The 27,554-nt window shown below is 33.0% G+C and overlaps 2 protein-coding genes across 2 annotated transcripts; one reads left to right on the plus strand and one right to left on the minus strand.

Annotated features, from left to right (window-relative positions):
• The first annotated feature begins 412 nt into the window (after positions 1 to 412).
• On the plus strand, positions 413 to 7,330 carry Sgf29 (SAGA-associated factor 29). The gene is made up of 8 exons (XM_088232066.1): positions 413 to 736; positions 820 to 950; positions 2,235 to 2,369; positions 3,159 to 3,281; positions 3,733 to 3,891; positions 4,267 to 4,368; positions 4,768 to 4,894; positions 5,816 to 7,330. The coding sequence occupies exons 2-8, from the start codon at positions 912 to 914 to the stop codon at positions 6,001 to 6,003; spliced, it is 873 nt and encodes a 290-aa protein (XP_088088192.1). The 5' UTR covers positions 413 to 736; positions 820 to 911; the 3' UTR covers positions 6,004 to 7,330.
• Positions 7,331 to 8,036: 706 nt separating this feature from the next.
• Positions 8,037 to 21,241, minus strand: LOC148277996 (uncharacterized). Its single transcript, XM_088232067.1, has 3 exons — positions 21,104 to 21,241; positions 9,539 to 9,765; positions 8,037 to 8,470 (listed from the first exon to the last, which is right to left on the minus strand). Exons 2-3 carry the CDS (start codon positions 9,763 to 9,765, stop codon positions 8,395 to 8,397), a joined length of 303 nt encoding a protein of 100 aa, XP_088088193.1. The 5' UTR covers positions 21,104 to 21,241; the 3' UTR covers positions 8,037 to 8,394.
• Positions 21,242 to 27,554: the final 6,313 nt, after the last annotated feature.

Below are 27,554 nucleotides of genomic sequence, written 5' to 3' on the forward strand. Positions count from 1 at the left end.
CAAACAGCGCACTAAGTTCGGTGAACGCGCATTTGCGGTCTCATGCCCTATGGCATGGAATGCTCTTCCAGCAGAGGTGCGAGGCTGTAAGAGTGAAGTGATGTTTCGGAAAAACTTAAATCCACTTGTTCTCTCAATAATTTCAATAAATCCGTGTAATAAAATAAATATTTTTATTAAATTACAAATTTAAAAGCTTCAATTAAATGTATTTATCTATAGAATCACTTTGTAAAACGCTCTTGAGGTGTTATATTACAAAAATGACACTGTATAAGTTATCCATAATATTAATAATAATAATAACCACATAGGGCTTCAAATAAAAAAAAATATATATTGTCATTGGTATTGTAAAAGCGTTTATCTTTGCAGTCTTGTTAACTTCTGGTCTTTAATATATTTAGTCTATGGTCTTCCCCAACATCCTTCGCCCAATCTGTGCTTCGCCCGTTGTTGATTGGTTGCCTTAATGTCTTGTCAATTTTTGTTAAATTTTGGATCGGAAGGACGCCCATCATTGGATTTGATTTCGATTTACCTTTTGTTTAACAATTTGCCATTCGTATTTAATTTATTCTTATTCTGGACACGACTGACAAGTGGCTAACAAGTTGCTGTTTGTTTTCTTATATTTCGATAAATGCCGTGATATGACATACATCACCGTAAACATTATATATTTCGTAAATTAATATAATATTGATTGATTAATTAAATGTTGGTGTATGATATTGTTAGTATCATTTGAATGTATTATCTATCTGATTGTAAATTTATAGTATGAGCCTTTAATACATTTTTTGTGCTTAATTGCAGCTTTTATCACTCTTCGTTATCGTTTCTTGGTACCATGTTTTTTTAATATCCGAGACGCTGTCATATGCTAAAGTTTGTTAAAGAACAATAAAATGCCGTTAACGGCAGATTTGGCTGCCCAACAGGTGCAGGTAAGTGACTTTAATTTAATACTTTTGAGGTGCATCTTATCCTATAGTCATAGAATTAAAAATAGTCCAGAAGCCACATACGCGTATCAAACAGTAAGCGACTAAACTACTCTTTAACGAGTAGTTTTACGTCGCGACCCATTAGTTTCTTTGTAGACGCCGCTCAGTACGCAACTCCCGATTTGAATTCAACTATGCCGTGTTGTGTCGTTTTAAAGTGTAGAAATGCTGCTGGAATCAAAAAGAAGCAGAATAGGATCACATCACATTTCATATGTAAGTAGCAAATACATGACTCAAAATTTTTATTATTTTTCCACCTTTCAGATTGTCAAAAATATTATATCTCTTGTGTTGCCAGGGTAGTCAATTTTTTACGCTACTTTTTATTAATAAGAACATTGGTTTTAATTGATTTAGTGGAATGTTAGCTTATTTTTTTCTCATCTAATGAGAGAACTAACGTAAATTGGACTTCTCGGATTAAACAACGCCATGATGGACATTTGACCGACATTATTTTTAAAACATCAAATATTTTTTAACATGACATAAAAATAACAGTTTTACGTAAAATAAAATTTGTTTTATTTTTAAAGTTTAAAGTTCATTTATTCAGTTACTCTTATTAAATGACCCTTTACTTATCTACTCAGTTATCGAAATTAACAACTGGTTTTTAAACAAAATATATATCTCACATTTGTGTAATAGTTATATTTTTCGCGATCTGGCACATTACGCGGTGTGAAAGTGGGGGATTTTAGACACAGTCGGATGTATTCAAATATGATTCTACGCTCCTTGTGGACTATTCTTAATTCTATGCCTATAATATATATTTTTCCTTCAAATACACCTTCATACACCTTTCAACTTTTCTCTAACAATTCATTTATTGATACGTAATTATGATTAAAAAAAACTAATTGGAAGTTATATACCTACCCTAATAATTTTACTACCTTTAAAATGTTTTTTCTTGTTATTTTCAGGGTATCATTACTACTCATTCTCAATATTTGCACTTGATAAATCAGATAATGTATTCTTGATGATTGTGTTTTCTTGGAGTTATATCATAAATTTTTTGATCATGGTATTGCAACAATATTAATTATATTTTTCCATTAAATGCATTAAATAAGAATATAAACTTAAGTACCGCGATAATTTTTAGTATCCATGGAAATGGTCATAAAATTATGACAGTTAATTTAGCTTCCACATTAAAAAAAATCTAGGTGCTTACTAGTAAATATACCGTTCTTTATGGTTTTTCAGGAATGTTTGAGGTCTTTGCACCGGTTTATATATGAAATTGAAAGCGAAAGAAATCGCTCCGAACACAATATTGATAACTTGATACGGGCCCAGGAGAAGCTCGTAACTGAAGAGAACGGCGCTCATTATTATGAAGTATGTACATCATGACACAGTTTACTTATTTTATAGCTATTATAAAAATCATGCGGGTGTTTTTGCGACTTTCGTGTACGTTTATGTTCTCTTTGATTTTCCAACCGAGAATATAATATTACAAATATCGACGGTGGAAAGGAAAAAAGTTCCTAAGCGACATGTAGCCAACTTTATGAAAGAGCCGATGAAAGTTTTGTTTGATTATTAAAAAATCTCGTATTTAAATTTTGTAGGAATCACACCAAAACAATAAATATATAGGATTTTTTTTTATGAATAAAATAAAACAAAAAAAACTTTGATCCACTCTTCTGTAAAGCTGCTTCATGTCGATTAGGAATTCGTTCCTTTCCACCGTTGATATGTATTCAATTTGTTGTTAAAAAACTCTTTTATTGAATTATTTTCAATGATTACTCACGTCGTCGGGTTTCTGGAACAAGTTGGTTACTTATATTTTACTAGTTGTGAGATATTGCACTTTTATAGTTAAAAGCTCATCCCAAATCAAAAATTTAAATAAAACCGCAAGTGAGTATTACAGAAAAAAAAAATTGTGCTTTTAAAATATGTCATTTTTATTTACTTTTTAAACAAAGATTATTTGATCCCAGTTATAAAGAAATCTCATTAAAAAAAAATAGTAGTTACCGACTTGTGCCAGAAACTTTACGATACCTGATGATACAAAAGATCATTGGCAACGGTTGATTTTTATAGTATATTGTATAAAATAGTTTTAACTACCTTTATAACTAAAATGTCTAAATTGTATTTTTTTTTCAGCAAAAGTTAAAGGGATTATATAAAACAGCACTTGCCGATGCAAACCAAGAAGAAGAATTAGTTCGCAATGCTTTGGGAAGGATAACAGAAATCCGCGCTATAAGAAATGAACGCAGAATCCAGGTAAATTACCCACTTGGTCCGCAATGATATGTATTTCATCATTTAAAGGTGTGTGCAGCACAGATACATGTAAAAAAATTGTAGATTATGCCTACACTTTTATAATGTTAACAGGTAAATTACACTGAAACAAAATCATAATGTCTTATTTAAATCTGAATTCAAAATCTTTGCTGCCTCCTATAAATACCCCTATGTTGTGTCAATATTAATTTATTTAAAAAAAACCAAGATCTTTTTACTGTTTTTGAGTGAAGGTCCAGTCCTATGAGCCTTAGGGCAATAGAACACTATTTTGGAAGGGTTATACTGTTTTTAAAATTATTTTTCATGCTTTATTTCAAAACTGGCCTAAATGCAGCATGACTTGGGCAATTTGCCTCTCGATATAATGTTGTACCTATTAATTACTATGCATTATTATTTACTGACAATAGGATTTGTATTGCAGGCTCGAAATGCGGGTAATAAGGAGACTATCGGGTGTGGTGCGCTGATGAAGATGTTGCTAAGCTCTGCGCAGACTCTTCCTCTGTTTGTGGGGAAACCGGGAGAAAGAGCTCCTCCCCTTTGTGGAGCGATGCCAGCTGATGCAAATTACATCGCTAAGGTATCATTTTATCCAGTTTTTTCAATTTTATTTAATATTTATTTTAAACCACAGAAAATATTACGTGCTTGCGTTCATTGAACTGTAGTAAGTACATATATACATATTATATAACTAAAATTAAAACACGAAAGAAAAAACAATATGGTAACCCATGAAATATGTGTTTTTCAAATTGTGTACTTTTTATACGGTTTAAAACTCTTTTCTTTAAAACTGTTTCCAGTCCCAAGTTCTAAACTTTTTTCTAATAAACCGACGATGTTAAACAGATTCAAGATAATTTATAAATACAGTACAAAAACAAGCTTACATTTTAAAACAATTTAATGATTCCTTTCTTATAATTGTATTTAAATGTATTTTATTTTGAAGAGTGGGGACATGGTAGCTGCATTAGTAAAAGTCTCCGATAAAGAAGAAAATTGGATCCTAGCAGAAGTAGTTGGATGGAGTGTCGTGCATAATAAATATGAGGTGAGATATTTTTAGTTAGTAGAAGTAATACCACCTTAAAATTCACTGATTAATTACCAAACCTCCATTAGATGCCTCGGACACTGGCATCCCTCATACCCGACCAGGTAATGCACGCTGGCAGGCGACAGAGATGCCCGGAGGCTCTTTGTGAACATTATATGCTCCATTTAGGGAACGGGCATGGAATGATTATGATGATGATGATGAGAAATAAATCAATTCCAATAGCATTTTTTACAAATTGTTTAAATCCATTAAGAAACACCCACACCTTATTTTAAAATAGGTAAAATTTAGAAAAGACATGTACCCTTACAATAAATGTGTCCAATCATAAACTTTTATTGAGTTTATCTTATTTTACTGTTTTAATAAACCATGGACATTATTATTCAGGTTGATGATATAGATGAGGAGCAAAAAAATCGCCACATTTTGTCGAAACGCCGTGTAGTTCCATTGCCGCTAATGAGAGCCAACCCGCAGACGGATGAATCTGCTCTTTTTCCAAAAGGAGCTGTGGGTAAGTCTCTTTAGCAAGTGTTATTCTCTCTTTCCATTTTAGAACGTCAATTTATTAATTTGTTTATTGATTACACAAAAGATACACTTTTTTAAAAGTGAAAAATAATTTTATAAAGTTACAATGATAATGACAATGATACACAATTAATAACTCGAAGTATTGGATACCTTTTGTAAAAAATCATTGTAAAATGACATATTTTGATTTTGAGCTCTATTCTATTTGATAATTTTTGTATTCTCAAATAATCAAGTGATTTAATTATTTTGAAACAAAAAGGGATATGGATATTAAACAATATTTTGAGTCTGTCCAATACTTTTTAGATATATGTATGGTGGTCATAATTTATTGATTGATGACACACACAGGTGTAATAATTTCACCTGAAATATCGAACAATGACAGATGAAGTAAGTTATCATTTTATATTGAATACAATACATTATATTACGCAAGATTAACAGTATTGCACATAAAAGAGCAGTACATTGACACCTTGGAGACACGAAGAATAAAGAAACGTGGCCTATAAAAAGACCACAGGGTGCGGTAACGTCCAGTCAGCCTAAAGAGTCAGCCCAGGCAGGTCAACCCAGTCAGGCAGCAAATCAGTTCCAGTATGTAGTTCAAGTGCAGCCAACTCTACTCCTCATCGCCGTTACTCTCGTGCTTCACAACAGTTTCGTATAATTATTCCCCACGTAATAAATACATCTTGCAACACCAACATCGTGTCTTCTGGCAATTTACAACTGGAGTAGGAGCTCCAACCCCTCACAACTACCCATATCCTACATTGATGACCCCGATGTGATAATTTATTCTTACTAGTACTAAGTACTAGATTTAACCTGCATTTAAGAGTTTTTTTTGGTATAAATGTTATTTTTAATTAATGTAATGTGATGTTTTTAGTGATGGCCCTCTATCCTCAAACCACTTGCTTCTACAAAGCTGTCGTGAATTCGCTACCGCTGCAAGCGTCCGACAAGTACGAGGTCTTGTTTGAGGATTCCTCCTATCCGGACGGGTACTCTCCTCCCGAGCGCGTCACCCAGCGCTACGTTATCGCCATCAAAGAGGGGAAGGGCAGGACCAGCTGACATGCGGCCCCCTGCTCCAACTCTTCCTCGTCCTCCCCGCACTCTGATAGCACCAGCGACGTCGGCTTCCTCATGTAGAGAGAGACTTTTGGTGTTTGTTGCGAGGGTTCTATATGCGCATCTTTAACAGCGTTAATACAACACTGCCTTGTGTCGATACTGCGTAACACACTTTTGGGATTACGTAAACTAGAAATGAAATAGAATGATTAGCATTTGAATGAGGAAGTTCAGTGGTTTTGAATTTTTTTTATTCGTTTAATAGACTATCAAACTTAGCAAAAAAAAAGCACTTTTGACTTGTTTAAGTTTTTTTAAATTATAATTAAATACAATTGAATGCTCTAATTTTTATTGCGTGTAAGAATACATTTTTTATGCCCAAATTCTCATAGCCCTGACTTACTCATTTTGTATTTAAGTATTTAAAAGTATCATTCTAATTCATTCATGTCCTGTGAATTTATAGTTGATCTTATTTGATTTTCCAGTGTTACCGGAGCCTATGAGACACTGATTGAATGAATTAATTGTGAAGTTCGAATAAATTTATGTCTAGTATTTGAATTCGCTTAGTACGACTTCTAATTGATTCGGATGAATATCTGCATTTGAAGAATTGTCATGATGAGATGATGCTCGCTGTCTTCAGAATACTTTTAGTGTCATAATGATACACACTCGAGGGTAGGGTTGAACATTTCCGAAATTTTATCAGAAGTGAGTCAGAAATGTGCTACCGAAGTTGCTATAAACATTACAAGTAAAATAATAAAACCTTTATCAAAAACAGTGATCCATGGGGAAATATGGATTTGTTATAAATCTCAAGTTGTTTGTCCGAGTTCTTACCCATGTGTAAAATTGTAATATTTATGTATAGTATTGTATTTAAGAAGTAATAATGGTTTGTATCTTATTAAAAAATTCTCTCATTGAATGTTTTATTGTATTAAATTATTATTTCATTGTACTAATTTGTGTACAGTAGCGTAGGTTGCATTTTCAGAAATGTATTGTTAAATCCATTGTTATTTTGTAAATAGAAAATATTTGTAAATTAATTCTGGGAACTTTGATTTGATGGTTTCATAAATATGTGTATTTATGTACTTAATTTTTTCAAAAAAAAAATTCTAAATGGTTTGTATTGATATAGTTTGTGTTTCTACATAAATGTACACTTTGCATTGTATTATTTTTGCAGTATGTAACGGGAAATGTTACTACATACATGTTGATACTGTTAAAAGATTGTTTATTTTAGATGAATTATCACTATGTATCTGTAGATTATATTTAAGATAATAAATAAAATACAAAAAAATTAACTAGGTTTTATTTAATATACCTCTCGTTCAAAGTAGTTTATTAAAATATCTTTTTTTTTTCATTCATTTCCAAGAAACTTTGTATAATTTAATGCTCTAACTGAAAACATTTTTTATATTCAATTTCCCGTCGAGCTGAGCTTCCACATTGAGTTGGGTCTTCTGTATTCTTAGCCTTTGGGTATTTAGCAAGAAAAAAAAAATCATAAGATGCACATGTGCCAATAATACATCCCATTAGATCATAGGTTTTTCTTCAGAAACCTTGTAGCCATCGAATAAAGATCATAGGTTTTTCTTCAGAAACCTTGTAGTCATCGAATAAAATTGTAGTTTAATGACTACATGTCCTTATAAAATATAGACTCCTTTGCGTTTGTAAACAATATCTCGCATATGGACCTCTTTTCCACTAAAATGAATCATTTTTGCATATTTTTTGGATGAAGTGTTACATTTTTCAATAAAAACACATTGTAAACAATTCAACGTGTTCATAGTCATCCAAATAATATTTCAACTACCTAAAATTCAGCATAATAAAAGTAAGAATCGTTTTTCACTTCTGCAAAATATTTATTTTAGATATAGACCTCTTTTCGAGGGATACTTTCAAATATCGTCTGCTGAATTGGGAAATGTCTCCAAACGCAAGTACGCATTTTAGATAATGAGGATTTGGCGGATTGAAAGAAAATAATATTTTATTAAATAGTTTTTTTTTAATTTTATGAAAAACATATAAAACAAATTTATATTTGCGTTAAAAAACATTTTTTATCGCTCGAACACATATTGAATTTCACTATAGATACGTGAGACATAAAAAAAACTATTTAAATTCCATAAGAACATCATGGAAAACAATAATTATTAAAGCATTTGTACGAAGGACACATTATGTGCAGATTTGGATATGAAGATATAAATACACAAAATACTTTCGAGATTTTCCCCTCAGAAATGAAATTGCCATTTTCTCAATCAGTGTTATGGAGAAATCTCAAGAATATTTTTGTTTAACTTATTAATGTATTATTATTTAGTTATAATATTATCTTCAACCCCAGTAGCTGTAGTGTCTGTAGCCGTAGGATGGGTAGGCATATCCAGAATGTCCCCATCCACTGTAGTATCTGAAATTAATTATATCTAATTATTACATAAGTCAACTCCATTAAATATAAAATAAAATAGGATAAAAATGTATACAAAGGAATTTTCTCAGTCAATTTTATCTGTATTTTTATGGCACAAAGGTTAACCCTTTATGGGTTACATTTTGTGTTGATTTACGTCTTGCTGATCTAATGAAATATGTTATTTTTTAAGATAAAAAACCTATTGAATTTGAAAAAGCCAAGTATAAGACTGATCTACCAATATACATTATTATCTCAGAGTAATAATTCTCTGGAGAAGCCCTTAAACTCTATTGCTCAGAACAAAAGTGTTTCAAATTTTTGGCAAATGTGTAACGGACACTTTCGGTTTGCGCTCACAATTTCCAACCCAAGTACCTACGGCCCGTTGTATTTCTGTAATCTGTAGCTAACTTGGTCAATAATCATAGAATGGTTTTTCTCCGTATAGGTGACTCTATTAGGTTATTACTCTAAGGTTATTACAACACTGTTGTTACATTTTAGAAAATAAATACCTCCATTTTGGTGGTATGTTTATGTACCACTTTGTTCTAGGTATCTTATAAAGGGTTAAAGCAAATAAAGAATATATTTTCTTCTTTATTACGATAACATTTTAGCAAAAGCTGTTACGGCATTGACATAAATAAATATATGGATACAATCGTATTTTTCCAAGTGTTTTAAAGAACCGTGCTGTTTGTAAATCAAGACGCAAGTGTTTTTATTTTTAAAAGAAACATTGCATTCTTATGATGTACTAAAATATTTTAATTTTGAGGATATTTTCAACGAGTTGTTAGGCACTATTAGAAAAAAGGAATCAAGTCGGGGTAGAGCGGGGTTCAAACCTTTGGTCCTCTGTTTTAAAGCTGAGCCTCCAAGCCTAGGTCCTTAAAGAAACAGGATGTCTACAGGTGAGAGTTGATTATCTGTTCTGTAGTTCTAAGGATACAGTTTTCAGATTTTTAGTAGATTGAGTTTTTCTGGATAACTGTGAGTCCAGCGTCCATCTTCAGAGTTAATGTTTGTTTATCATTTTTGCTGAATTTAACTTACGGTCTGTAGTATCCTCCCCAGCCTCCGTAACCCCCATAGCCGTAGTAGGGCCGGTAGTGGTACCCGCCCCAGAATGTGGCGTCTGTCTTCAGGTCGTCAGCTGGCTGCTGGTCTTCCGCCTCATCGGGAACTGGCTCCAGCGCTACTGGTTTCTCCTTCACTTCCTCCACGGGTACGGCTACAGCAACTGCGACGAAAAGGAACGCGGCCACGATTAACAGCTTCATCTGAAAACAAATATTACATTTAATTAAAGCACTTCGTGATTTTTTTCTTTTATCGAAATCTACAGTCATTGTACAATATAATACATTATGCAGCACAATAAAATGCATTGTGATAATAATCTTCAGATCGCAGATTCAAATCAAAAAGGCCACAAATCTAAATTTGTCTTTTTTCAGTAGACCCAATTTAAGTTTTTAACATGAGTTTTTCCTTTTTTCTCATAATCTTACTTCTTATATTTATGCTTTTAATATCATTATATATGTTATTTAAAGCTGTTTCTATCTAATTATGGAGGTTTCTGCTTACTATCAACCATAAAGCACGGAAGTTAGCCACCAAAACGCAAAATGCCAAAAGGGCTGTTGAATGATTTGGGAGTCTTTTTCTTATGGAAAAATATGACCGATTTAAATATGATTTTCGCAATAAACGAAATTTCAGAGTTTTCGATTTGAGGCCCCTTTGAATTTAAGCAGCGAGATGTCCCTGCAACTTTATAATAATCCATGGATTGCAAAAAAAAAACAACATACTTAAAACTAGATCTAAAAATATAATATAAAGATATAAAGAAATATTTTTTGTGTCGCTAACGTTTCCGTTTTTCCAAATTATTTATCATATTTGAATACCGCTCCTCCGAAGACAGCTGACAAAACTGGGCGCCTTTTCGGTTTTTGGATGGTCCTAGCTTCCATAAGAAACAATTTATCAAAAAAGCAAAACTATAGAAACCCGCCAAAGGTAAATATCTATAAAGCGTAAAAAAATAACTGCTCTTTTGCCATAATCCAGGGAGAAAATACGGAAATACGTTTGTATGAAGAAAAGTCGGACCGCGTTTCCTTTGAGGTAGAACTGGCAATATGTGTTTATAAATAAACTAATATCGATACTAGTCTTCAATAGAAAAAGGGAACAACATGAGGAGGAAAGAGGAAAGTTTAAGGAATATTTTTTTTTTTTCACATTACAAAACTAAATATCAAGTGCTTCCTACCCCTAATTGTAGGCAATTAGCACAACAGTTCAGAAACATAAAACCAACAGTTGGTTTTTAAAAAAAGAATAACCCGCTAAGTCGCATTTTAGAGGTTTGTCAGCAGATGGGAAAGAGAGGATATGAAAAATACACCACAACACCCAGACCAATGAGGAAGGAAGAAATAAATAATATTTTTATGTATCTTATCAGCGGTATGACTTTTTAAAGTTTTGTAATTTTGAAATTACTCCGCGACGTCACAAGTTCTCTTCGGTGGGTTCTGCTGATTGGTGAATTGGCTTCCCGTAAACCGGAAATCTATCACAACACTTTCGTGGTTGATTCGGAAGAACTACTGACGTCGTTTAAAGGAGGTAGCTCGTTTTTATTTATTTTTTCATGCAATTTAAGAAACTTCGCAGTTGAATAAAATGCTTCAATTTTTACCACGCCTAAGAAAACATTTTTTGTATCCAATGTCCCATAGCGTTGAAAACAATGGCCGTCTAACCAAGTGCGCCACGGCGAGTCAAAATAAATATTACTTTTTTTTGTTTTGTACACCATACTGTGAAAAGGACCTAATTATATTGTTACGGTATTTGTTATAATCAATATAGTGTAAAGTTTCCGCAAACCAAGTTTTGTAAAATTTCCATTGAAAATAAACGTAAAAATTGATTTTCAATAAAAAAATTATAAAAGCGCCATCGTAACAAGCGTTTAGAATCACCTTAAACATAGTCTCGTCACATTTTGTTGCCCTATCAGAAATTGTATAATCTATTGTGTTGTGTAAGTAATTGGTGCTGTGTTACGTTTATGTTTTTTTGTAATTATATCACTGTAATTATACCAATATCGCGCTGTGTGCACAACAATAAACTTATAAATAAATGTAACAAAAAAAATCAAGATACGCTGCGATTGGTGTACCAATGCAGTGCCCTAGTCACCATTAGATTTAAGCGATGGTTTAAATGAATTTAAATAAGCTAAAATCATGCCGTGAGAAGCATTAGAATTTTTAGATTTATGTCAATCTCTCAATCTCTATAGTCCTTAAAATGTAGCTTGATTACAATGACAGTTGTCAAACTAATTTCATTAGTGATGAGAAGTTACTGATCACTGATCAAATCCATTTTATCAGTTATTTCATACAATCATGAAACTCTGTTTCCGAAAATTGATATAAAAAACGCAAAAACAAGCCTATTATAGTGTGTTTAACACAATTATTCACCAAAAAATTAGACATTTATACTTTTTTCATGAACAACATCAAATGAATTATTTTTTTATTCGATCAATTTACATTGATCAATTTGTCCCATCTCTAACGTTTTAAGTAATTAGGTTTATTTTAGTTTTCTTTTAGTTTTAAAGCTGATTTTATATAATAATGTTGATTTATGTTTTAGGCATTGCATAAAAAAAAAAATTAACACGCCAGATCCAAACGTTTTTTTGTGTGTCAATATAAATAACTCCTTTGACGTTACTATAAAGTTATGTCGTCACTTTTTCTGACAACTGTCATTCTAATCATGTTATATTTTAAGGTCTATAGTAAATAAATTTTGATGAACGTGCATGTTGAGGTACAACATATTTTATACCCGTGTTTACGTACTTAGATTTTACTGGGGCATTACAATTCATTTTTAAAATCACGCACATTCTACCTTCGACGATTTACGTTGCATAATTACAGGTATTATTTACTATGGGTCATTGCATTGTCAAACAGTATTTAGTCCAACGACTTTTTTTCTATTAATCAATGTTATTTGTTATTCGTTTACTCGTAATTACGTGTAATAAATACGATACACAAATAGCGACTTTAAATAATAATACTTGAGTTTGTCCAAATGTATGTAGACAAAATACTAGATTTCACTGTCTAGTGCAGAGGTCGGCAAACTGCCACTTGACCGCGGCTCACACAGTGCAAGTTTCACCTTTATTCGAATTATTTCGTCGACCGGTTCTAAAGAAGAACTTTCAGGATTATTGCCAATGAAAGTTCCAACACGCGGCGAGAGTATTGCAAATGCTGTCATTAAATGCACGGAAAAACATGATTTTAAACTTTATTTAATTGTTTCTGTTTCTAACTTTTGTTATGTGCAAGGTTTTATCGAATATATCTTTAGGTTATATTCAGTTGACTTTAATATTTTTCACCGTAGATAACAATAATAAAAATAAAGCAGAATCAGAATAAACAAAATAACTCTAGAAATGTTACATTAACAAATAATAAAAATAAAAAAAAAGTCGGAAAAGTTGGACACAAAAAAGCAAAAGGAGCTAGATACCACCATTAAATAACTTAGCCTGCTTGATCGTCCCTGTAATGAATCAAACAGTCTCTCTTCGTGTATCATTACAGTTCAGAAGCTCAGCTAGGTTATTAGTCGTAGCAATCCGAGTGTTTACCATTGCATCATTCATCAAGAACCGCTTTGTGCGCGGACATTTCCGGAAAAAGGTTTTATTGATCAATATTGTCATCACAATTTCAGCTAAAGCTTTTTATCATCGCCAATTTAAAGAATTTCTTGTTAAAATTGAAAGCGAGTATTGATCCTGGTTTAAATTTTGTAATAAGGAACACAAAAAATGCATGTTTCGATCCAAATTTTGTTTTAAAAAACGCATTAAAATGTAGAGCACAGTCGGCGACCGCCGAAGGGCCGCTATAAAGGTAATTAAAACTCAAATTAGATATTGTTAGAAATAGAATATTACAACTAGAATTATCGTATAAAAAAAAAAACAATTCTACGAAAAAAGATTTTAACTAAAATTTTTTTTTTTTTAAAGTATTACCGAAGGCATAATTTTACGTAGAAATAAAGGAAAATGTCGAAAAAATTTGTACGATTTAAAATGCTTGTATTTCTTTTTAAAAACAAAAAATTAAGATTTTGTTTCAGCCACATTCATGTTCAATTTACTATCTTTAAATCATTATAAAAAAAATAGTTCAATGCTTAGTCTTTATATGAGAATCCAAATACCAAAGTTTAGTCTAAATTTGAAATCGCGTAATCTGCCAGTCGAAAAGTAATTATATTTTAGTTATATAAAACTTTTAAGTGTATTTTTTAATAGATAACCTATAAAAAATATTATTTATATTTAATTTATGTTTTTTTATTTTTTATTATTGCGCGATTGAAAAAAAAACGTTAGTTTTAAAATGGCTAAATCGTATGATTTCCTAATTTTACGTGCGTTTTACCCGACTACAGCCTTAAGGTATGATGGCATTACAGAAGAAACAGTTAAAAAGCTCTCAAAGGAAATCTTAATTGTTTAACTGCTAATATTTGGCTCTTTTGACTAATGAGTTTGCCGACCACTGCCCTAGGGAGTCATTAAGATAAAACAAATTACAACAGGGATAGATTTTCATCGTCCTCATCATCATTACCTTTCCGCACCTAATGGTGCATAGGGCAATGCATTGGTACACCAATTGCAGCGTATCTTGATCACTTTTGTTACATGAAGGTAAGAGGTCTTACGCTTTAAGTACCAGTCCAGGGACTATGAAATATTCTAGTGTAAAAACACAATTTTTAAATAGATATTTCATGTCAACCATGTCGGGAATCGAACCTGAGACACCATGAGGCCGGCCTAGCATTTAAGAGAAGGAAATATAGACGTCTAGGCATTTACAGGGCTTATGACCTGTCATTGGCTGGTTTAAATGGCCACTTTACACACTGTGTAACATTGACCATTTTTGCCTATGTTTGAACATCCATATTTCTTTGATTCTCCATCTGTTAATTTTAGTAAAGTTAAAGAGCTTTTGAAATTTTTCAGGCGTTGCTTAGTATGGAGGTGAAATAATTCGGTCAGAATGTCATTGAAGGAAAGTAGATGTTTAAAATAAGGTAGAATGGTGAAAGTGGTCATTTAAACCAGCCAATGACAGGTTATAAGCTCTGTAAATGCTTAGACTTTTATAAAATGTTCTTCATCTCTGTTGTAACGTATTGAAACTCTCTGAACAGTTAAAAAATGATATAATAATATCCGCCAGACGAATGGCCAGGTGCATCAAAACGAGTTAAGTTAAATAATTGTTGCATTTTCGTCAAAATGTGTAAAATGAGTTGTTTTATTTGACTTTTTGATGCGAACTCTCGTCCATTTTGACGAAAACGTAACAATTATTTACCTTAAACTTTATTTAACTAAACCTTTTCTATGCAACTGGCCCTTAGCCTTGTCAGCCATTAGAAGTTCATATTATCATAGGTACTAATTTGTACTAATCGTTGTGTATATAATCAAAATGTCCGTGTCCATTTGAAAGGGAAGGGTGATCGTAAATATTCTAACAAGAATCACCTTCGAGATGCGTGGCTGCTATGTTTGGTATGTAATTTATCCATAATATACACGATTTACATTGAATTTAATTAAAATTAGTGATCGAAGAATAATATCTGATCTGTGTTTTTTTTGCATAAAAAAATAGAACTAGTATAATAATTTTATTATTAAACTTTAGATTATAGAATTAAGAATAGTCCAGAAACCGCATACGCACATCCAACAGAAGGCGACTCAACTACTCATAAATGAGTAGGTTTACGTTTTGACCCATTAGTTTCTTTGTAGACGTCGCTCAGTACGCAACTCCTGATTCGAATTTAACCATGCCGTGTTGTGTCCTTTTAAAGCGTAGAAATACTGCTAGGATCTTAAAGAAACAGGATGCAATCACATTTCATGTGTAATTATCAAATGAATGTGTTTGTCACAAATGCATTGCTTAAAAATTGAATTATTTTTCCATCTGTCAGATTGTCGAAGAAACAAAATGGAAATTTTGTTAGTGTTGCCAGAGTAGTAAATTTTTTTACCCTACTTTGCTCACATAATAAGAGAAATAATGAAAATCGAACCTCGAATTAAACAACGCCGTGGTGGACATTTGACCGACATTATCTTTAAAACATAAAATATTATTTAACACGATATAAAAATATGCGTTTTATGCATAATAAAATAAAATTTGTTTTATATTTTATGTTCAGAGTTCATTAATTCAATTACTCTTATTAAATGACCCTTTACTTATCTACTCTGTTGTGCCAATCAATGTTTCCGAGCGCACGATAAAATTTTATAAAAATTAACAAATTGTTTTTTTTTTTACCTTGCATTCGCGATCTGGCAATATTACTCGGTGACTTCAAGTATGCGCGCGACGAAAGTAAGTCTATGTGGGGGAATTATTGGAAACAGTCTGATGTATTCAAATATGATTCTACGCTCCTTCTGGACTATTCTTAATTCTATGCTTTAGACCTAATCATATCGCATGTGAAATTGCAAATTGACAACAATACTGATTTAATAATAAATTTAATTTTGATTGGCACTGCTGTACAGATTTATAATTGCAGCGAATCTTAATATAATTTTTAACATGATTGCGAATTAATCAGTTCTAAAAATGACGCCTTTAAAATAAATGATTTAGTTTCGTCTTGTCAATGAGTAGTTACATTTTTTTTGGTTAAATCCAGGGCCCCGATTACAATGGGAAGTTAACATTTATCTTAAATTTTATCTACAAAGTACAGTTAATCTATAAATTGTAACTTTCCAAAAAAGACACAAGGTCTTGTGCTTGGAGAGTGGCTTATGTTAATAGTTATTTAGTAAAGAAAATAATGACAACATTAACTAATTAAAAAAGAAATGCTGTTTTAACTCGGGTTCAAAAAATTTCTTTAAATTTATTTAGTGATATAATAGCTTTAATATTTTTTAGTTAATTAAGGAGATAATTGTAATTTTTTATACCCTTGAAAACAAAACATAAAACTTAATTTTACCTTGGAGAAAAAAATGAAAAGATAAATTTTATCTTCCCGTTAGAATACGGGCCCAAATGGCTATCCATAAAGCAGCGTATACAGGAGGACAATAAATATTGTTATGTCCTAGTTTCCAACCTATTTATTATCTACGTGTAAGCAGCAATTTGTAGGTCAGGGCGTTGTTCCTAGACATTGTCACCGAGCTAGACGGGCAGGCTATCTCCGCAGGACAATGATTACCCCACCACCGAGCGCGGCTGCGTTGCCTTCGTGTAAACACGCACGGACAGGACCGTAGGACAATAGTGACTTGCTCGACGCGTCTGCCGAAAATGTCGGCAGAAAAAATGCCTTTTTATTATTGCGTTCGTCCTTAAACAATTTCAGTACATCTTGGTATAAAATAAATAATGTTTTTCGCCAACTCGCTCACTTGTGAACAACGGCCGAATGTGCGCGGTCAGGGCTGTTCACGGAGCTGGGACAAGTCAAAGTTGTCCTCTGTATTGTATTGTCCTCGCGTAAACTGATGAATATGTCGCATACGGCAGTGTGTAATAAATATACAATATAATTTCTTTTATTTTTTAATTTATCATATTTTTTATATATGGTAGTAATAAAACTAAAACATAATTGTAATTGATGTGTTAAAAAAATAAAAGATTTGACACTTCGAAACTTGCTTATGGAGGACTTATGAAGGGACTTTATCCGCAACATAAATTGATGTTGATTTATTTATGATTTTACAATTTTCGTATATTTGCCTAATATTGTGTGAATCGTACAAAAAATAATTAATTTAAGTATAGATCCGAGTGTAGATAATAAATCACAATACTAAATGACGGGTGAAACATGTAGTTTCGAGATTTATTATTTACGTTCGGATTCATAATTATATTAATTATTATATTTAATTAATTCGGGAAATATACATATTTGGGCAATATAATGATTAAGAGTTCACATCTCTAACTTATTTGAGGTCAAATATTATTTACGATACAAACAAGTTTATTATTAATAGAGAATAAAAGGTATGCATTGCAACTCTTTTGGTAGGTACCCTTCGAAAAGATGCAAATTAAAAATATATATATACATATTTATATTGATATTTGAATGACTACTTGATGACTATCAATGATTTATGTAAAGTTATGATCATCTGTCTGCCTTGTAGATTTTTTTATGTTACATTATCGAATAACATTTCTTAAGCTGGATTTTTTTATTGCTAAATATAGTTTAAGCATACTGCTATTGCTTAAATGTATTATTGTTATCAGTAATTTTAAAGGCAGCTTTATTCACAATGACACATACGCGTAAAAATAGTATTTCATATAATTAAATTATCTGAAAATATTTTGTCACAAAACATCATCTTGCCTATTTAGTATTTATTATATGATGATGATACATAGATGCTTACATGGTTAAATTATTAAAAATATTATCTATGGAACAACATTCTAGGTTTGATGCATGGTGTCAGTTGGTCGTTGAAATAAAGTATAGTAAATGTAAGTTAGCAATATTATTTTTGCATTCTTAAAATCCAGTGAAAAAAAAATGGGTCGGAATTAAACGGAATTCAAGGAATGAATCTGATTGGGATCCGCAAAAACGAATGTTGATTGTTAACTTTAAAATTAAAACTTTTTTTAAACCGAAAATGAGTATCTTCCCATTTTTGGTAGCATATGCATGAGCGTTGAATGCAGCCCTGGTATAAATAAACAAACTTAGTAACTATAGGTACGTTTTTGTGTCATTTATTTTTAATTTGTCAGCCTCGTGATGTAGTGGTCTGCTCGTTTGCCGGCCATGCAAGAGGTCTCGGGTTCGATTCCCGACATGGTTGATATGAAATATTTATTTAAAAAGGGTGTTCTTACACTAGAATATTTCATAGTCCCTGGACTGGTACCTAGCGTAAGATTGATCATCTTACCTTTATGAAAAAATAATGATCAAGATACGCTGCAATTGGTGTACCGATGCAGCGCCCTATGCACCATTAGGTGCGGAAAGGGAATGATGATGATGATTTAAAAAAATATTTTCCTCGAAAGGGCGAGTGTATGTATCAATATGTCAATGGTTTTCGTAGAATATTTTTTGAATATCGTATAGAATGTTCTTGAATTTTTTTGCCGGGTAAAATACAGTAATATTTATTATGTTGTTTTATTATATTGTTTAAGCATGTGAATTTGTTTTTAAATTTTTGATATGTCAGTTTGGTCTCTCGATTGAGAAAGGAAATCGCGATTTGATCGAAAATAGAAGAAATTCATCTTTCATCTGTGTTCCGTTAGTTCAAATTAAGAGTCGTGACTTGGCGTCTCTACGCAAAGTACCTATTTAATTAATTCTTAACACAACATTTGCGCCGGGGCAATGAAATGTCTGGAAGGCGCTAACTATTGTTGCAACAAAAAATATGCGTCTTAATAATAGGAATACTCGAGTATACATTGAAGATAACGGGCGTTTTTTTATTATTTGGTATTTTTATATGGCGCTCTGCCTATAAAATATAAGTTGCACAAAAGAGTTTCGTAAAATTCAATATCGAGACCTTTTTTCTCAATCTCTGTTTGCAGTTAACTCATACCCACCGGAGATATGATTTTTAGACCCAATGAATATGAAAACGCCATAAATAAATGTCAAAGGTATTTTTCGTTCAACCTAATTTAAAAAAAAGAAAATAGCGGAAGTTAAAATTAAATTAAATTATCGGACCAAGTTTTGTTTTAATATATACGTTCTACGCACTTAAAATATTTAAGAAATTTACGAAATTTAGGCTTGTTTGAATGACTGTTTTATTCTGACAAAGAAATTTCTAATTATAATAATAAAAATACGTGTATATTTTTATTTTACTTTTATTTATAATTTTTTACCAGTGACTGGGTCTCGTCGTGACCGACATCGTCAGACTGGTCAGACCCGGTCACTGGTAAAAATTTATAAATAAAAGTGTAATAAAACTATGTAAGTATTTTTATTATTAATTTAATCAAAATGCAGTTCCACCAAGAAATGTGAGTAGAAAAACTCAATCTATTAAATAAATTTTTAACTGAGAACAGGAAACATTAACGATGGGAGAATTTAAATGTTTCATTTTATTTAATTGTATGATTCCGTGACTTGGATCTAAAAGGGCCAATGTTTTAAATTGTAATGCTACAGAATAGTATTTTTTTTTTCATTTTGTGGAGTCATAATGAATTGCTTGACGTGTTTGAAACGAATATAAAAAAAACATTACCACATACGTATGTGTATATAAAATAGTTGAATGCATTTTTTTTAATTGACATCGACCCTCCACGAAATGTTAGAAGGTAAAAATGAAATCTGACATTGGCTCTTTTAAATCCTAGTCACATAATTAACGACCAAGATAACATTACAGCCAATTTTCTGATTAAATTATTTTGATAAACATATTACAACAGAGATGAAAAACATTTAAGAGAAGGTAACCTAAGGAAGAACCTATCAATGGCTGGTTTAAGTGGCCACTTTACACACTGTGTAGCATTCAGCATTCTGCCCATATTTGAACATCTACATTCCTTCAATTCTTTCATCTGTTGATGTATGTGAAGTTAAAGAGCTGAAACCTTTATTTATGCGGATGAGATTCATCTAATTGAATTATTTCACCTACATACTAGGCAACGAATGAGAATCTTATTTTTTCAATTTCTATACTTCTTCATGCACCAGGTGGATTTATCAAGTTTGTTTAAATTTTTGTAGACAAGGACTGGATTTAACTCCCTGGGGAGCTGTTTATATAAACATATTACAACAGAGATAAAAAACATCATTATATTTAGTTTACAAAATAAAAATGACGCACTATGTTCGAAATACGAAGCAATGATGATCAATAATTGATACTTCGATTCCCGGCATGGTTGACATGAAATATTAATAAAAAAACAATAGAACATTTTACAGTTCCTGGACGGGCATCTTAAGCGTCAGACTGGTCGTCTTACTTTTATGCAACAATAAATGATCAAGATACGCTGCGATTGGTGTGATGCCCTATGCACTACTAGGTACGGAAAGTGGAATGGTGATGATGATGATTAATGGAATAAAACCAAGAATTATAATCGGGTACGTTATTTTTTTAAATCTTTAAAATTATTTTTGTGAAATAAATTTAAAATGATCTCTCGTATGTATGTTAAAAATCGGTTTTTAATGGAATTTTATGAATAAAAATAAAAATAAAAAACATAAATTATTTTGCGTTTTGAACTATTAATTATTAATGATTAACACACGTTACTTTGATATGTTTTTGTGTTATAAACAAAAATATTTTTCACTTGAAATCACAATAAAGTTTAGGGGTTAGAACGATACACAATATTTTCAATTTAATTTCACTTTTGGTACAGATTAGCAGAGGCAAATAAGAATAATCACCGTTCTTACCTTAATTTTGATTTAGTCACTCACAAACTGAACTGAGAGCTTAAGGAGAGTCGCTTGAAAGCGCACTGAGAAGCTTCTAATTGCAATTGATACTTCCCTCGGATTCCTCCTGCTTTTTATATTCCGAGCCGAGAGAGGGAGAGCAATAGTGCCTCCGGTAGGCTGCGCCGCTCTAACAGCAATATTTTCTCTGCCCGAACAAGTGCCCGCCCAATAAACGCATATTCCTAAAAGGAAAACAGCGTCCTTGCTCTAGGTCGCGGTCGGCGCGTGAAAACAAGGAAAAAGGTTTCATGACAATATGTCGCTGAAAAACCCCAACGTATTTGTAGATTTTTATTACAAGATTATTATTAGACTAACAATCCTTTCACTATGACTAGATAACATTTAAGTATTCAATAACTTTGAAATAAGCGGTGTTAATGGCATAATAATGGAATGGTGAATTGTATGACAGACGTCGAATCCTTCAAAATAATAATGATAGTAAAGTAATTTTCGTAACTAGATTATTTGAGTGAGAAACTTCTTGATGGTTTTTAAAATATTTGAGCTGGTTTTATTTCAATTTTATTTTGCATGCATTTTTAATGTTTTTTTGCATGTTCTTTTTTATATTTGATTTGCCATGTATTTTTTATGACATTTTTGTTATATGTGGTAAATATGGTGATATTGACTGTACAAGTTTTATACACAAATTCTTTCCAACTCAACACAGGACTTAGGTTCCATGGAGCTGGGACTTGTGTCTCTACATTGTAAATAAATAAAAAATAAAATTATACAAATTTTATCCTTCGTTTAATGACATCACCTATTCTTCTCTATGGATGCGGATCGTGGCACCTCACTAGGGCCCAAAACAGCAAAATACTGAGTTTTGAGAATAGGTGTCTCGGAAGAATCTCGAGTGTGCGGTGGTTTGACTTCTTAAGGAATGAAGTAATAAGAGAGTGGACACAGAAACTCAGGGGACAACTGTCATCATCAAGTGGAGGCGATATGGTTGGCTGGGCTATACTGCGGATGCCTCCCGAGAGCCTTAACCACGCATGCCTACTTTACAAGGCTTCGGGTTCTCGACATCCTGGACGTCCGCTGCTGAAAGTTCGCCGGAAGTTTATGTTAGAACTACGGGACGCGAACCTGACTTGGGAAGACGCAGACGCTGACAGTCGATATAGATGCCTGGAGGCTCTTTGTGGACACCATATGCTCCAACTAGGGAGCGGACATGAAAATATTATGATGATTCATGACAGCATATTAACAATCTGACCATCGATAATGCACCTATTGAGCGAGTCATAAGTTTCACACCTCAGTGAAGAGATTTCTAGCCACAGTGATCTAAGTGAAGTACCAGCGTAGACTAATAAAGCCACTGCTATAGCTGGCTGCTTGCGGGACACTATATGGTGAAACAAACACATGCTAGCTTAAAGTAAGGTCAGGATATACAAGACATTCGTCCGACCCATCATGAACTACGGGATGGAAGTGAGAGCCGACACCGACAGGACAAAAAGCCTTCTCAGAGTAGCGGAAATGAGAATCCCACGCTCCATCGCAGGCGGAACTCTTAGAGATTGGACCAGAAATGAGACGATAAGGTCTGTCCGTGGCGTTGAAGATACAGTGAGGTGAGAAAGAAGCAGAAGGCGCTTTTTGTTTTTTTCTATATATTTTTTTATATGGGAGATGCTTTATTTTTTTACCTTGTTTATAATATACATACAAGGTTTATATTTCAAAAAGTGGATTTTTTTGCAATTATATTACTTAAAGTTTAGCTTAACTGTTGGGATCAGGAAGGATATACTAAAGTGGGCAAATCAGGAACTTCTCAGCATTTGCTCACGTGGAGAGGAAACCACTTAAAACTCTTCAGGAGTAGCCGGCCTGTTGACAGTAGTCAAGAGGTCTTCCCTTCCACTAGAAGAGTGTTCGGCATTTTGTTCCTTACTTTGGTTTATTTTACCAATTGCCTGCCCTATATTAACCATGTATGATACTACCTCTTATGTGAGTTCTTTATTACCTATCACCGATGGGATGTCGCGGAGATCTTCACCCAGGCTTCTGCATCGCACCTCCAGCTGTTGTCTTTGAATGCTAAAAAAGGGGCAATGCATCAACAGGTGAGGGACATCTTGAGGAGTTTCACCGTCGCATGGGCAGCTGTCGATGTCGGAGAGCTTGAAGCGATGCAGGTAGCTCATAAACCCACCGTGACCCGTAAGAATCTGGGTGAGCTCGTAGCCAGCTTTCTACATTCTCCTGGAATCATAGGCGCTTTTGGATGGGTCATACCAGGACAGTCCACGGTCACAAACAGTTCATGCGACCTAGATCAAGAGGAAGAAGGAGAAGAGGGTCTACTGAAATTTAAAAATGAACTAAAAAGTATGGTAAAAACCAACAAATTTGTCTGAAAATGTAAACATAAACTGAAAGGTTCCTTTATTAAATAATCATCATCATCGTCATTCCATGTCCGCTCTCTAGTTGGAGCATATGGTATCCACAAAAAGCCTCCATGCATCTCTATCAGCTGCCAACTCCATTTCGTCCCTCCAAATCAGGTTCTCTTCCTGAAGTTTTGACATAAACTGCAGACGAACAGTCAGCAATGGACGTCCAGGACGTCGAGAACCTGATATCTTGTAAAATAGGCAAGCGTGGTTAAGGCTCTCAGGAGGCATCCGCAGTATATGGCCTGGCCAACCGTATCGCCTCCGCTTGACGACAGTTGTCACCGGAGTTTGCTGCGTCCTTTCTCTTATAACTTCATTCCTCACAAAGTTAAACCACACCACACCCAAGAGTCTTCTGAGATACGAGTACCTATTCTTAAAACTCAGAATTCTTCTGTTTTGGGCCCTAGTAATGTGCCACGATTCGCATCCACAGAGGAGAATAGGTGTTATGCAGGCGTTATATAGGCGGCATTTGGTTTTCACTGTTATTAATAAATAATAATAATAAAAAATAAAATAAAAATACAACATTTTAAAAGCAGTTTTTGTTGTAGATTACGGAAAAAATAATTTTGAAAAATCAAAGTTTAAAGTTTTTGTTGAAATCAAAAAGTTATATCTGTTACAAACATGCTTCATCATGAAATTACAATGAAAATATGCTTAAGTAGAATTTAAGGAATTGTAATTATGATAACATTTTCAATTAATTAAATATTGAAAACTATATGTTATAGACGAACTCTACAATATTTTGAACACATCGCCAGGAGAGAACCAGACAGACTCGAAAAGCTTGTTGCGATGGGCGGAGTGGAGGGAAGTAGATCCAGAGGTCGCTCACCTGCCCGGTGGAGCGACTTCATTAAATCTACGCTGGGGACAATGACTGATGCTCTTCGCTCTGCCCAGAACAGGACTACCTGAAGGCAGACCACAAACATAATAACCTAGTTCAGCCGCCATCCTCAGTCATGAGGGAAAGGACGAGAGAGAATTATAACACTTCGAATTAATTAGCCATGGAATGGTTTTAAGCAATTTTTGTATTTTGTAAGGCACAAATGTACAGCGCATTTCGCACATTTGAATTGAGAAAACCCTTAGAGTAATACGCCGAGTCGCCCATAAGGACGAAAACCATTGTAACGAAACGGCCGTAGGTACACAGGTGGAGAAAACCAAGCGCAAGCCTAAAGCAAAGTCTAAAAACGACACCAAAAATTTGAAACGGTTTTGTTCTATGCAATTTAAATTTTTGTTAAAATTATTGATAAAATTAATTAATATTTGTAAATGGGGTGATCCAGATTATAGAGTTTTCTACACTCACAAAACTTAGAATATTAAGAAGGAAGCAGTATTTTTTTATCTCAATTGCTCCGTCTATTGGCGGAGTTGTCAGTTTTACGATTTTCCACTAAATGTTCTTCGCCTTATTTTGCGTTTTTTATTATTTGACTTCTGAGCTAAACCATGTTTGTTTTTTTTTAGATTTAAATGTTTTAGGAGTAAAGGCGTTAAAAACATAGGGATCCTTGGTCCTTTCCCGGAAAACATATTACTTATAGTAAATGTTAATTTGGTTTAAGTGGTCAGCGCATTCGCCTACCATGCAAGAGGTCTCGGGTTCGATTCCCGACATGCTTGATACGACATATTTATTCAAAAATGTGTTTTTACACTAGAATAAGTCCCTGGGCTGGCACCTGACACGTAAGACTGATCATCTTACCTTCATGTAAAAAAAAATGATCAAGATATGCTGCGATTTGTATACCAATGCAGTGCTCTATTCACCATTAGGTGCGAAAATAGAATTTAAGAGGAAATGTTAATTATGCCTATAAGTATGTGCTTGAAACAAATTAGCTTTAAAAAAATGTGTCCCAATGAAAAATCTCTAACTAAAATCATTTTACACGCCCCATTATTTAAAAATAAATTAAGGCTTATTATTTCTGGCTGCGATATGAACCCACTTACTATTTAATGATGCACACTACCGAACATTTACTCCCACACTAATACACATAAACACACATCTTCACTTACTCTCATACAAATACACATCCTTTTGTAGTAACACAATTAAATAATATGTATGATTTTTATTTAGAAACTTTGCTGGTCTGTCTTTAAACTGTATTTTTTCTAAAAATGTTATTATTTCATAGTCGACTGTTTGTTTCTTAAAAATAAATAAATAACATTTTCCTTGAAATATAATTAACTCTTGTATGGCTGTGATGTCACACTAGTCGACATTCGATTCAAGACCTGATATGTCTCTCTTTTTTTTTTAAACGATGAAGTCGTATTTTTTGTGATCTTCAAATGGTCATTCTCACACCGATTTGGAGAGTAAAATTTGTATAACTATGCTGGATTTAATACAAAACATATTTATCCTTGCTGCGCAAGAATGAATGTCCGCTAATTCAGCAAGACATCTGTATTAGCGAGAGCACGAAGATATAACTCATAACAAGGAAGACAGAGACGCTGTTCTGTGGCGGGTGTTGTGTAAAACAGATTCAGTCTTCAGTCGGTTGATGACAGTGATGGGGGACGCACGCGCGTAATATAAGCGGCGTATTTATGATTTTTAATTTATTTTCCTATTACCGGGCTAAATTATATGTTAATTTCCATAAATTATGGAAAAAGTCATTATTAAACAGTAAGTCTACATGTTTTTTTTTCAAATGTCTGAACTTTAGAATATTCCGTCTTTTACTAGTGGTAACACGATGTTACATCACCGCGCGCAAGGGGATTATTTACCACAGTTTTTTAAGATTTAATAAAAGCTGTTTTGCAGCCCTGAAAGTAAGAAAGTCCATTGAAAACATTTCAAATGTATTTTCGAACCGGGTTCAAATCCCCCTCCACCACAACTCGATTTCCATTTTTCCGGCACAAGTTATTTACTACTTTTAGGAAATGGTCTGAAAATTTAAATATTTGAGTAAATAATAAGAACACCAGTATTTCTCTTTTTTCTTTGAATAAAAAAAATCAATTAAATTAACCCGGACCTAATTTTTATACAGAACATTTAATTTGTCTCTAAAATTTGATAAATATACATTTTTAATGTTTTATGGAAAATATACATTTTTAATGTTTTATGGAAACAGGGGACTAATCGACATAATACTACGTGAGTGAACTAAGCATTTCTTGTATTTTGAAGGGCCATTTCTATCATAGAATTAAGAATAGTCCAGAAGGAGCGTAGAATCATATTTGAATACATCGGACTGTGTCCAAATTCCCACTTCTTTCTCCATACTACAATCGATTTGGCACTAAGTTCCAATAGGCCTAAATTCATAGATTCATTTTAGCTTTGCTATCGCTCAAATTTGAGCTATATTTCCAATAAACACTCATTTTTTTAAACATTTCTACTTACCCTTTCTTTCTCAAGCTCACCTTAAACTAAATTGGAGGCTCAAAGGATATTGGTACTTTTTCTTGAGGGTTTTGCCTTTTGTTGTCTTATTTATATTACTACTACTACTACTACTACCATCACACCATTTCCTGTAAGGGTAGGCAGAGAGAATGGACCACTACACACGTCTATCGTGGCATACATTTCTAGCTTCACATTCATACAACTTGTCATACACGCCCTTCGGTTCTGCCTGCTTTTGGCATGACTAGACTTAAGATTTTGGTTTATCTGATCATGCCACGTCTTTCTTGGCCATCTTTGTCCCACGTTACCGTTCGTTCTCGCCATATATACCTGTTTTGCCATTCTTTCGTCATCAATTCGTTCTACATGACCAAACCATCTCCTTTCTTAATTTTATCAATTATACCAGACTCAAATTTACATTTTACTATAACAGGCCCTCGATTATGATGGGAAGATAAAATCTATCTTCAATCTTCAATTTTATCTGTAAAATTAAGATTTCTGTATGAAAAACATAATATGTTTCCTTTTT

The sequence above is a fragment of the Micrasema longulum genome, unplaced genomic scaffold (genome assembly GCF_059751315.1).
Source record: "Micrasema longulum isolate JH-2025_06_02 unplaced genomic scaffold, ASM5975131v1 h1tg000943l, whole genome shotgun sequence".
In the NCBI taxonomy this organism is placed as follows: Eukaryota; Metazoa; Arthropoda; class Insecta; order Trichoptera; family Brachycentridae; genus Micrasema; species Micrasema longulum.

Excerpts from the sequence above, each read along its gene's own strand:
- Sgf29 (XM_088232066.1), top strand. The coding sequence starts at position 912 with ATGCCGTTAACGGCAGATTTGGCTGCCCAACAGGTGCAG. Across the intron at positions 4,369-4,767 it reads TCGTGCATAATAAATATGAG|GTTGATGATATAGATGAGGA; the intron begins GTGAGATATTTT and ends ATTATTATTCAG. Across the intron at positions 4,895-5,815 it reads TTTTCCAAAAGGAGCTGTGG|TGATGGCCCTCTATCCTCAA; the intron begins GTAAGTCTCTTT and ends TGATGTTTTTAG.
- LOC148277996 (XM_088232067.1), bottom strand. The coding sequence starts at position 9,765 with ATGAAGCTGTTAATCGTGGCCGCGTTCCTTTTCGTCGCAGTTGCTGTA. Across the intron at positions 8,471-9,538 it reads TGGGGAGGATACTACAGACC|ATACTACAGTGGATGGGGAC; the intron begins GTAAGTTAAATT and ends AATTAATTTCAG.